This window comes from Cyanistes caeruleus, chromosome 3 (assembly GCF_971803275.1).
Source record: "Cyanistes caeruleus chromosome 3, bCyaCae1.hap1.1, whole genome shotgun sequence".
Taxonomy (NCBI): domain Eukaryota; kingdom Metazoa; phylum Chordata; class Aves; order Passeriformes; family Paridae; genus Cyanistes; species Cyanistes caeruleus.
Window position 1 is genome coordinate 10,720,502 of NC_141703.1, and position 12,518 is coordinate 10,733,019.

The window sequence follows — 12,518 nt, forward strand, 5'->3', positions numbered from 1 at the left end:
ATGTATTATTGTCTTATGAAAGGTCTAAGAATCTTCAGCTCTGTCTACAGTGTTAAGAGTTTTAGAGTGTCCTTTTTGACCTTTCCAAAATATACTCTTGTGCATCCAGAAGAAAATAATTTTATTCACATTAAATGGCAGAGGAAAGGCTGTCCACACAATCCATACAGGGATGAGATTTTTATATCCCCGAGGGAACAACAGAACTACCAATACTCACTTTAAAGAGGCATTTCTAGTTTTTCTGAATGTCCAGTTCAGGACGTGCAGGTTGGTCTTGGGGGTAAATCCTTCTGGGAGCCTTTGGGCACAGATCATTTCCTCATTTTGGTACTGAACAAATCCTTTCTGAGCTGTCCTTACCTAATGCTTCATTTCTTACTATATGAAACACATAACAGCAGCTTTCTTTTGTGGTGATAAAAACACAGCATTAAACGTCTAGTTGGAGGCTCAGCTTGGATCAGATAAATCACTCTGTTTGAATGTTTCAGTATAAAACGATACTTAGGAAACTTTAGGGAAGAAAGTCACTGTTGGCATAAGACCTTAAAATGACTTAATTTGCTTCTCCCCTTCAAAACATATGCTAGGTAGGGAAGGAGAGAGAATGGGAAGGGACAGGATTATCTGAGCCTGTTGTGTGTGCTTTAGTGTTCTTCTGCACCGTCCATTTTGGCAATATGTGTAATACAGATGTTGTTCGACTGCACTGGGACTGCTTTTCCCATTATAAAATTCATGTCACACATTAACTTGTCTTCTTAGAAAATGGAGTTTGGAAGGCACATAGATATCTAGAGATAGTAATGGCATCAGTAGATTTTATTTCTCTTACTAAGGAGAGACTTCTAATGAGAAATTTCTGCTTTGCTTAATTATGCAAGCTGCTGTTTTAACTGCATGTATCTACAATTCAATCAGTATACAAGTGAAAAAATACCATCCAAACTTTTGGGTATGACTTTAGAAAGCCAGTTATAATAGATTTTCAAAGACCTGATACAGAAGTTAGAAACAAGAAATTCACAGGGTGAAACTAGATGTGCATCTTGAAATTTATCTTTTTTTTTTTTCTCTCGAGTTTGTAACTGAACAAAATGAAACTCTGTGGAGCTTTTAGTTTGCTTCTGATAGTACATGCTGTAGCTACTGAAAACTATATTCTCATGCTCTTTTGTTAATCTTATTGAACAGAAAATGGTATTAGGTCTTTATTTGTAACCTTCAGCTTGGTGGAAATTATGCAACCGTAGTCTGAAGCTGGAGAGTCAAATTTAAGATCAGACTTACAGGTCTTTTCTATCCAGAAGAGTCAGTGAATAGCTTCTTTTTAAAATCGACTATCATTATTTAGAACAAAAACTTTTTAAGGAGAGGAGACTTTTAAGACAATAAAATACTCCAGACCGTTTATCCACAGGCAGGTGAGAATGCAAACAGATAATAACAGTGATTATGTAACCAGCCTAAAAAATAGAAATCTTTCTCTAGCCTGTTTTGCAAACTGATAGCTGTTGAAGTGTACCTACTGTCTGATGGCACACTGCTCTGTTCTGATGACTAAAAACTGTAGGCAGAATAAAAGTAATTTTATTACTTTTTCATGGTTTTGTAATAAGTATTGCTACTTCTGTCTCCTAAGACTGGGAAATCTAATGAGCATCTTTTCTGGAAACTCCACAAGAGGTAGCTGAAGTGTCTGAATTTGGTCAATGTCTTTTAAAGACATACATGGATGCCTCTCCTCTGAGAGACAATTGTACTGATTCCTTGTTTGCTTTTCCCTAATCCTTCAAAATAAGTTAAATATATGCATAAATTGTATATGCCTTACTTTCCTTGAGTTTTCATTCTCATTTTATCTAAAGCTATTGTAACTTAGTTTTTATTGCCTTCTAAATACCATGAAGCTCACCTTTTTCCCCATGAGAAACTCTAAATCCTCTTCTTACTTTCTAGTCAGATCACCTGGGCTTTATATATTGGTTTGAGTAGCATATAAATTATTCTGAGTGTTAATTATTTTTCTGCTAGGTAAGGACTAAGGACAGAAAAAAGTGACATTAACAGTCTTACAATGGCTTTTAACCAATAGATAATAATTAAACAGTTGAACAGTTAAACAGTGAAATATTAAAAAATAAACATAATTTATTAGACTTCATAAGTTAATAGGGAAAGCCTGCCTAATCTGACAAAAATGTAAGCCCTTATATGTTCTTTCTAAAATACAGAGTAAATTATCAGTTAATATAGAAAAATAGTGTCCTTCTATGTAGGTTTATAGACAAGAATAACTTATCCTGCATAATTTGAAGTGTTAAAAATGAAGAATGATTTCTACTTTGTATCTAGTTTTACAGATTCTCTTAAAATTATTAGTGCAAGTTATACTTGGTGTTTTTAAATTAATAACAACAATATTTAGAAAGTCTAGACCAAATTCTTTGTATTATTTGAAACAGAAAACAATATTTTTGCTCTAAGTCAAGTTTGCACAAAAAAAAGTCCCTTCATGTGGTCTTCTCAAAAGCCCTTTATGCTTTCTTCTTTATTTTTTTTTTTTTTAAATTTGTGTTCAACTAGGCAATACTACAGGATCTGGAGCAAAGACGTCCCCAGCTGGATGAATTAATAACTGCAGCACAAAATCTAAAAAACAAGACGAGCAATCAAGAGGCCCGGACAATAATTACTGACCGCAGTAAGTGGTGATTATGGCATTTCAACAAGCATGGAAAGTGTTGTCCTATCTAATAAGCATAGCACTTTATGCCTTTGCCATGAGAAGGGGAGTTCCAGCAGGTGACAGTTCTCACACAGGTTTTCCAAACTCTTCATAAAAGAAATGTCAGTGAAAGTCAGTGACCCCATATTTCAGATTTTTCATCATAACTTCATACTGCTAGTCTGCATAGTGGAAGGACATTGTACAAAATATAGAATGTGAGCACTGAAAATAAAAAAAATGCATTTGTTCTTACACAAGGAGGAAAAAGAAAGAATTCACAGAGCATAGCCACAGGCTTGTAAGAAGCTTTCAATTCCATCCCTCGTAGTACAGCTGCAGGCTCTCCTTTCATCTCCCCTCGGCTGACGCACAAGTCTGATGATGCTCTGCATTACTCTGTATTATTTCTTCAGTTCTGTTTTCCCTTTCCAGATTTAACCAACTAGCTGTGCCTAAGGTGGAAAAATTAGTAGATTAAGTTTTAGAAGAGGTCTATAGATGGCATAGTGTTGTCACCATGAAAGCTTGCGTGTCCTTATACCCCTCACTATAGGATGAAACACACTCTCAAGGTCATTTTATAGACGCAGCCCTTGTGATGGACTGCTGTTTGTCTTCAGTTAATGTCTCAAGTTCTCAGGACTAGAAACTAAGCAAAAATGGATTTTTCTATGGTCCTTAAAGTCTGCTATGGAGCTCAGAGAAGACCCAGGCCAAGTGCTCTGCATGTGGACAGAGTTAGGTACAATTCATTTGAGGTAGATGCAAATTCTTCTGTACATCCTGGTCTGGAGACTGGGACTTGCTCCCTGAAACTGATGACTTTTTGTAAATGTAAGCTGAATCTTTCTATCCCCATAATTAAAAACTTACTATATCTATATACTTACTATCTCTTTCTTTTTATTCCATCAGGTAAGTACATTACATACCATGTCCAAATCAAAATGCATGTTTGGACCACATTGTTGGTAGTCACATTTATAAATACTATTTAGGGTATATCCTATGTACAATAACATTGTTAAACTGCTACTGAAAAAAGCCTCTTAGAGAAGAAGAAGCTTTATGTTTTAATTAGAATTTGAGAAGAAAGGGATACTGCTTATATATTACATTAAACCCACTCCTGTTGGACATGCAAATTAATTTTAGGATCACCTATTCATTTGAATTCTCATGAATTGTGTACATACACTTTAACTTTATAGTGTTTATTCGAAGCCAACACATGTAGTACTCCCATCAGTATTTTGTAGTAGGTTTTAATTTTTAATTGTGATACAAGTCTTCTGAAGTTAAGAATTGTAGACTTTGAAAAAATGCAAACATTATTCTTATATACCCTCATGTGAATTGTATGCATGACTAAATTTTCTTCTGTTGGAAAACCACACTTCACTTTAAGTGAATTTGCCGATTAAGAGAGATTAAATGCTTCTTTCTCATACACCAAAGGAGAGCAGCTATCAGACTGTAAATCATGAATGAGTATGTGGTAGCTCAACTATATTACAGCTTGTATCTGTGGCTAGTAGTGTGGTAAACGCATTTTACATGATGGCTTCTTAGATTTTATCTACAAGAATTCCCAAAATTATCAGTTAGTTTTGAACTTTAAGTCCAAAAATTTAGTTTTACTGTGATCTAGGAATTAATTTTCTATGCTGAAACTGTCAATATCCTTGTCTACGAATGTGCAACTTATGATGCAGTAGATGCAGATCATGTCCCTGTATATACTTTCAAGTACACCTTGGAGTATGATTAGAGCCATTTTTGGTCCAGTTTTCTGAGGCAGCAGACTAGATCCATTAAGGTTTTTCATGTATAGTTAGTTTATATCTGGTAGTCCACCTCTCCCACCCCTTCACAGTGCTATCCTGTTCTGAAATAGGGAGCCCCTTATTCCCAGCCCAGCTGTGTGCTCTCACCTACTGTGCTCCTGTCCTGTACAGTACTCTCACCTACAGCATCTTGCATTGTCCTCCAGCACATACTGAGTCCAGCCTCCTGCACCCAGTGTGTCATCCCCAAATCCATCCCTGGGAATCTGGTTCACAGCCAGAACTGAGCCCTGTATTGGAGAACCTACTCCACTTGCTAAGGTTTGTGTGCTCCTCAAACCTTTAGAGAGTATCTACTCCCTTACACCTGTACCTTGCACCAAGGTCCTGCAGCAAGTCCTCCCCTCATCCACAGACTCTCCTTTTTCCTGAGCTTTTCTCCCTCCTCATGAATACAAATAGGTTACCATGGTTATGTTTTAGCCATTATGAGTACACATTTAATCCATCCTGTTTCATGACCTGAGCATTGACACACTGGTGCTCTCCTCAGCAGATGTACCACCCTCACCAGCAGCCTTCTGTAATGTCACACTGCCAAGGGCCAAAAGTATCAGATCCCATCATGAGGGAAAGGAAATGATGGGCTGCAATTCCCTGGTCTTCATGTAGGTGCTGAGAGACTGGACTTTATCTAGTGCAGTCCTGGGGCTGAAGCACAGCATCTCACACTTTGGGAAACTAAAAGATGAGATGAGTCAATTTGTATGAACAGGTTGTTCATAGACTTTTGCTATTAAGGTGCTAGTTAAAACCCCAACACAACCACCTGGCCAATATCACTGAAGAGATATATTATAAATGCTAAATGAGACTCATGTACTCTACAAGAGTAGAGTTAGCTGCATTCTTCATCATAGGGTGGGTCAGTGTCTCATCAACTGAAATTAAACCCTGAAGGTTCTGGTTTCTGTGCCAACTTTGCTAATTCATCTTGAGGAAATATGTATGTTATGTTTATTAAACTTTAACTTTGAAATATATTTAGAAACCTTATTTTCATTTTCAAGGTATTTATTAAAAAAAAAAAACGAAAACAAGGTAAACATGTAAAAAAAAATCAATGTAAACGTAAAAAAAATCAAAATACATTTGTTAGAAAATGTTTATGATGAATTGCAAAATAAGTCTATAATCATGAGATTATTTTCAACAGAGTTGTCATAGTATTGCATAGATTCAGTCTTTCTTATGAAGCAAAAACAGTAGTTAAAGATAAGCTTATACAATTGAATTATTTCCTATGAACTCTTTTTCTCCACCCTTACTTCTTCATAAACTGCTGAATCTATACTACATTAAAAGACCTTGGCTAAAGTACAGCTTGTCTTCTGTTTACATAATATTATATTTAAATCTCTGTGCATTCCATGTAAATCATAGTTTGTTTACAACTTACTCGAGAATATGTAAGAATAATAATTACATTTAGTCTTGGGGAAGAGCTGTGTGAAAAAGCAACACACCTCTCTGCTCTTTTCATGCAGAAGCATTCTGTTCTAACAGAACCATATGCTGTACAATAACATTTTTCTCTCCATAACGCATCACAGCTCTAAAACACTTTGCTTTATTGCTGCTTCTTGAAAATGAATGAGTTTATAAGTAACTTTGAATTTTAAAAAGTAATTAAACTTTGAAAATTTCTTTATTTTCCATCAGTCCTTATGTATAAGGACACAAAATCAGTAAAAAGTCAATACAGAAATACCGAGAGATAATAAATTTACAGTCTTACAATCAGAAATACCAAAGCAATTACAAAGACTGTGTTAGACCTTGCTAGATCCTGGAAATATAAGAAACTTTAAATAGCAGGCCTTCCTACTGTGTTCACACACACACAAGAGATAACAGTGTATCAGCTTTCTGTGGTTTTACTTTGCTAGTAATTTACATCCCAATTTCATAATGTGTTTTCTGGCTGTGTAAGTGATCAAGGAGGTATGGAAATTCCAATCTATAAAACTGTATGAAGAAATGGTCTCTTAGTAATGAAGTAATCTCCCTTTCAAGATTATAAACCAAAGTAAAACATATTTCTTTAGCAATTTTGTGAAATTTATTGGACTCTCAAAATATCACTTGAGAGGTTAATTAATTCTTATTGCATTAAATTAATAAATAATAGCAATAAATAAAAGCATTTCAAGGAAGACTTTTGATAAAGAATTATACTTTGGGACAAAAAGATTCCTTTTGAACTTTTATTTGGCAGTTTTAGAAAACAAGTCAAAAATACATGAATAATTTATAGACGATGTCTTTAGAAAAGGTATTTTGATTTTGTGGTTTGTTGTTTGTTTATTTGTGTTTGGTTTTTGTTGGTTGGTTTTGGTATATTTGAAGAAAACCTATATGCTATAATTGGTTGTTAGCAGAGCTGCATTTGAACTAATCTGGAAAGAGCCTGAATGTCTCTGCCACAACATAAAAAATGCCTTTATTTAATAGTTTGCTGTATTTGACAGTTTTATGGTAAAATCATCAAATTGTCATCACTTTCACAACAAAATATATGGAAATTCCACAGTGAATTACAGCTGTACTTTTGTTCTCTACATCTTAATAAAATAGCCATTTCCACTGTACTGCCATCGATGTGGTTTTCTCTTAGAGCTATTGAATACAAATGATGAGTTTACCACTTGAAAAAACCAGATTCATACAATCTGGGATTTGCCATCCAGTAGTAAACTCCCTAGCTGCCATGACCAAAAGAGTGTAAGAGAAAACTGTATGTGTATACAGTTTTCCAATATCTTGCTGATATTTTTAAACTGAATTATTGAATAAACCCCAGTGGTCTATTATCTGAATTCCACATACTTGAAGAACATTTCAAGAATTTGAATTTCCTATGTCATATAGATGCAGTTTATTAATCGTCCTGATGTACCAGTTTACAGCTGACAACTTGTTTTTCCCATGAGAACTTTACAGCATAGAAACAAAACCAAAACATTTGTTTTTTAACAAAATGTCAATAGCAAGATAAAACTAGAGCTCTGAAAGGGGTAGAACGGTACTGAGAAGAGTATAAAGTTTGAAACCTATTCCTTGGTGCATGTTTGCTGCTGTAGGACCTGTAATGAAGACATGGAACGTTTTAAGAAGGAGTAGAAAGTTATTTTGGAATACTGGGGAGAGTTGTCCTTTAAGAATGGGTGATAATATGCCTCAGAAACATCTGAATGTTTGGGGAGTTCTCAGGCTGTATATACTAGAATGTGGTTCAGTGGACAAAGGGCAAGATCTCATCTGCCTGCTTCAGGTGTTGTAGTCCTCCTGAAAAGGGTTTGAGACTACAGGGTGACTATTCTTCATTTCTGGCTATATTCTTCAGCAGGAGTGGCACAGATTTTTTGGTAGCCCCAGGGATCATAATTGTATTAGGTGATATCATTGCTGGTAGCTTGCTTGGATCTCACATCTCAAATCTGTAAGAAAGATAGTTACAAAACTTCATGCTGTTGGTAATTCGTGTGGAACTGGCTAGTTCTAGGCCAGATATTTCTAAATAGGTAAGAACACAGATAAGAACAGAATAGATATGTTTTATGCTGCTACAAATCAGTCTGTGTTGGAAGTAAGGCACCCTGGATTTCTGTGATGTATGGACTCTTAATTATGTCAAAATTATGTCTTAGTAACAGTTTGTCTTCTATCCTACAAAAGCAGAATGGTTGATGAACTCTTGAGAAAATTATAACCACAAATCGAGTTCTTACCCAACTGAGTCGTGAACAGTAATGACAAAGTCCATGAGGAGTGGAAGGCTGTGCTACAGGAAAAGACCTTCCAGCAAAAGTGGTATTAAATAATTTTCTTAAAAGCCTTTAAATAATTTCAGCTAAGCCCAGAAAAGTGAAAGCAAACAAATAAAAGCCACGAGCAAACTCCCCAGAGCAGAGACAGCAGGATTTGGTAGGGAGGTGTTTCACATTACCAGGCTACACTTTGTTGTATGATGTAGTCATGAGCACTGGTTGAAAGACTTGGGATATACCATTATCTGGCAGAAGAACATGCTTTCCTCTTTAGCCTCGGGAATGATCTGGTACAGCATTGGACGGGAGCTGCTCTTTGAGACTGCTTTGTATCATGTTTTAACCTGTTGGTCACCAGAAATGGAATTAGTAGAGGTGATTAGAGTACAGACAGAAAACTTCTTGTAATTTATAGTGCCAAGACAGTTGAAGCCTATTTAATATTCTGCAATTCACTCTGCTGTTCTTCAAATATTTGGAGACTGAGTTGACAGAATTGATTTTAGTAAGAGCCAAAACATATAAATCTTCAGCCCTCCACCCACAACCTTCAACCCACCCAGTCACCAGTTAGGTGAAACTGTGGCCCAGAACCATGAGCAGCCATGAAATGACAGAAAGTCTTGTCAGCAGGCAATTCCTTTCCCCAGGTTCTACAGTCTTTTCCCCTACTGTGGTAAGTGTGGTTCACATTTGTCAGGGACATCTTTTCTTTCTTGTATTACTCGAGTCATATTTTAACAGACTGGTTTTATATAACTACCTTCCTATGTTCCTTGTTTTCCTTTGTGAAAAATCTCTATTCATAATTTCATTGAATGGAGCCTTCTCTTTTTTTTAGTTTAGCAAGAGTAGCACCGTAGTAGCTTCAGAAAGAAACAAATTTGCTTGCAAAAGTGTTACAAGCAAAATGCAAAGGGAAGGCAAGAAACTGCAACACAGGATGAGATGGCAGATCCTACTCAACCTAGGTCTCTGAAATTGCTAGTACCAGGTACTTCTGAAGAATGTTGAAGGATTCAATAATATTCAAATGTGAAATAAATTGAGATTACTTCTCAGGATACAGTCTTTTCCATCTTAATTAGGGAACTTAAAATATTTTTAAAAACATTTAATTGACCAAAACTACCAAGAATATATAGATCTTCGGGAAAGCAATCACTGATGAGTTTTAGAGATTTCAATATATTTAATAGTATCTAATGTGAGGTTCCCTATTTACAGTGTTACAGAAAAAAATCTGGCTTTGATTACATTGCATTTCAAAATGTAATTAATTCTCATTTTTGGAAATGTTAATTAACATTTATATAAAATTCTTTAAAAACTGAAAATAATAAATGTTAAAGATGTTTTATTGCATCTTGTCAGGAGAGGTAAAAGAATGTTCCATTGACTTGTGTAGTAGATATTCTCTTTGATACTGGAAAGACTCAGTGAATTTGCAATGTTAAAAGGAGTAATGTAAATAATTGCCATCAGCAGTGAAGATGCTGTGCTCTGGTAGCTCCCTATACATAATGACTTGTCAGTGAAGTCTCAGATGGAAAGTGATGGAAGTGCTTCATCCTTGAAAGCAAAGCCAGGGAACAATATTACTGCTTTCATGTAGCTGGAACAGGACCTGCCACCCAAATGCAAAAATAAACACATGGACTAGGGAATAATTTAGTTGTGTCGGTAATTTTAATCTGTGAAAACCAGGCAAGGTAAGGATAACAAAATATTCCAGGATAACCTGAGAATCTCTTATACACACGGTGAAAAGTCAAGACCTTATTGGTAAGGTGAGCTGCCACAACAAAGTAGGAATTGTCAGTTCTTTCCTTGCAATATATGATTATATTCAAGCAACACTTGCCATTCTCAATTTTTCTTCACAGAGGAAGTTCCCTGCCAAACACTAAACACTGACTTACAACTGATGCCCTGAGAAGGCTGACATAGAACAGAAGCTACACAGAGATAAAAATAAAGTAGCTATTTATTGAAAGGCCTTAAAGGATACACCTTGGCCAGTACAAGATTCTGGTCAGGGCTACACCTGAAAAGATGAACCTAAAAATGGCCACAAAATGGACAACTGGTCACAAGGTCTCACATTTTTATAAGTTTTGGTCCATCTGCGTATTTGGGTTAATCATCCAATTGCAGCTTCAGGTTATGAAGTCACATCTTTATTTTTTCTCTTCAGTCTACTGTTCATGCTTTTGGGCCTGAAACTTGTAACAATTGTCCTTGGCATCAAGCTAGAAAAGGAATTGTTGTCTACCTACTCAGTGAAGAGTTCACTAACACTTAATATGAAACTCAAAACTGCACACCTAGGTGTTGCAGTACACAATACCACACCTAGGCAGCACAAAATATGAAAAATATGAAAGCTAAAACTTAAAGCATCACTCCTATGCCTCAGATCAGTTGTTTGATAGTATATGGGGTTTTTTGTTTGTTTGTTTTTATCTTTAGATATCAATGGAAATACAGTTAGAGCAAACTTCTTGCATCACTAGAAGTTAGAATGACTTCAATTTAATTTCCAGATCTGCTACAGACTTTCTTTATAGTCCCAGAAAAGTCTGTCATTTCATGTGTTCAGGTCTCTATCTAGTTAAGGTGAGCTAGCATCTCCTATCCCAGCCTTTCTCTGTCATCTCTTCAGAAGACTAGATTTTTTCCACCTGTTTTGTTTGAATCTAGCAAACCTTAGTGTTTGCTGTTCTGGTCCCTCTTTCAAGGCAGTAGAAATAGTAGCGTGCACAGCACATTTTCAGTTTAACTAGAAGCAGACATGTTAGCAGTAAAAATATCCGGTTCATTTTTATCTTATTCATGATGATACAAACAGATGAGCTATGCTCATGCTACAACACATTAGTCAAAATGAAAAGAAATGGAAATAAAAAGGAATTGTTCAGATATGAAATTTTGAGAATGTGATCAAATTATTTATCCACCAGCAGATAAATGGACAGCATTTAATGTCCACAGTTACTTTACAAACTGTGTCAGAACAGTATATATTCATTTATATCAGACCATAATTTTCTGTAGCAATTAGAGGGCAAACAGGAAACAGAGGACCTGCTCAGCAGAGATTACAAGCTAAATTTAGATGCCACATAATCAGCCATACCAGGAAAATATCAGGGTTTGATGTACACTGCGTCCCATCTCTTTTCCTAAAATGGATGCAATACATAAAGAACACAGATTGGAACATGCAGTTGATCTCAGAAAATCTAGCTGAGCATCCTGGAGTATGTTTGGCCGAAGGATTTTACTTTGGCTATCATTGATATAAATTTATCATAATCTGAGTTTTCCTTGAGTCAGGAATAAACCGATAACAAACCCAGTGTTTTGCACAAGCCCCAAAGCTCCTTTGCAAGTCCAACCTGTGTAAATACTGGCTTAGTCAGTGTGGAAAAGGTCCTAAGACTCTGGTGAATGGTTGCACCAGCTGGTGATTGGATTCTGTTATGCGTACAAATCATCACTATGGTGACTTTTGAAATACTGTAGATAATTCAAAGAATTTAAGTTTATTAATGGTTTCAGGGCCAAATGGTGACTCTGAGGTTTTTCAGTCTGTGTTTGGTGGGTAACAGTGTTTCAGCCTTTATCATACCAAAAAAGGGAGGGAAGGAGAAAAACCAAAACAGTTCTGGAGACTAGCTGCTTCTATTTCATCTTTTTTATCAGCAAGTCCATGACAGGTGAGAGAATGACTCAACAGAGGACTATCCCTCGCCAAGTAACAGCAAAGGAGGGTGGATAATGAGTACTCTGATATGTGGTGAGAAAGTGGTGGCATTTGGGCTTGGTGAAACTTAGAGCTTAAAAGGGAATATTTAGGAAAAAAGATCTATTTTGTTATGTTTTAATTGGGCGGGAAGTTGTGTATAGTCGAGCAAACGCCTATGCTATGGAAATTTTTGCTGGAAGTGTCAGACTGTGTTTATGTCTGCTTTATCATCTTAAGTTTAGAAATGAGTGCTGTATTCAGAGGAAGGGATGTAATAATTTTGCAGAATATTTGTTACAGTCTCTCTGAATTCCTGTGCTTTTGGCACTTGGCTTTCTTCATTGCAGCATTATTTTAGGATGGCAAAAATAATGGTTGCATCTGTTTGTTGGATAATTTTCTTTGCTCCGTTTTAT

At 35.9% G+C, this 12,518-nt stretch overlaps 1 protein-coding gene across 24 annotated transcripts in view; it reads left to right on the forward strand.

Annotated features, from left to right (window-relative positions):
• DMD (dystrophin) overlaps positions 1-12,518 on the forward strand; it is a 1,136,032-nt gene that overhangs the window by 850,305 nt on the left and 273,209 nt on the right. For all 24 annotated transcript variants that reach the window (XM_086879790.1, XM_086879801.1, XM_086879781.1 and 21 more), the window contains one exon: positions 2,590-2,707. In XM_086879790.1, the coding sequence (XP_086735916.1) occupies positions 2,590-2,707 (118 nt within the window). The remainder of the gene's footprint in view (positions 1-2,589; positions 2,708-12,518) is intronic.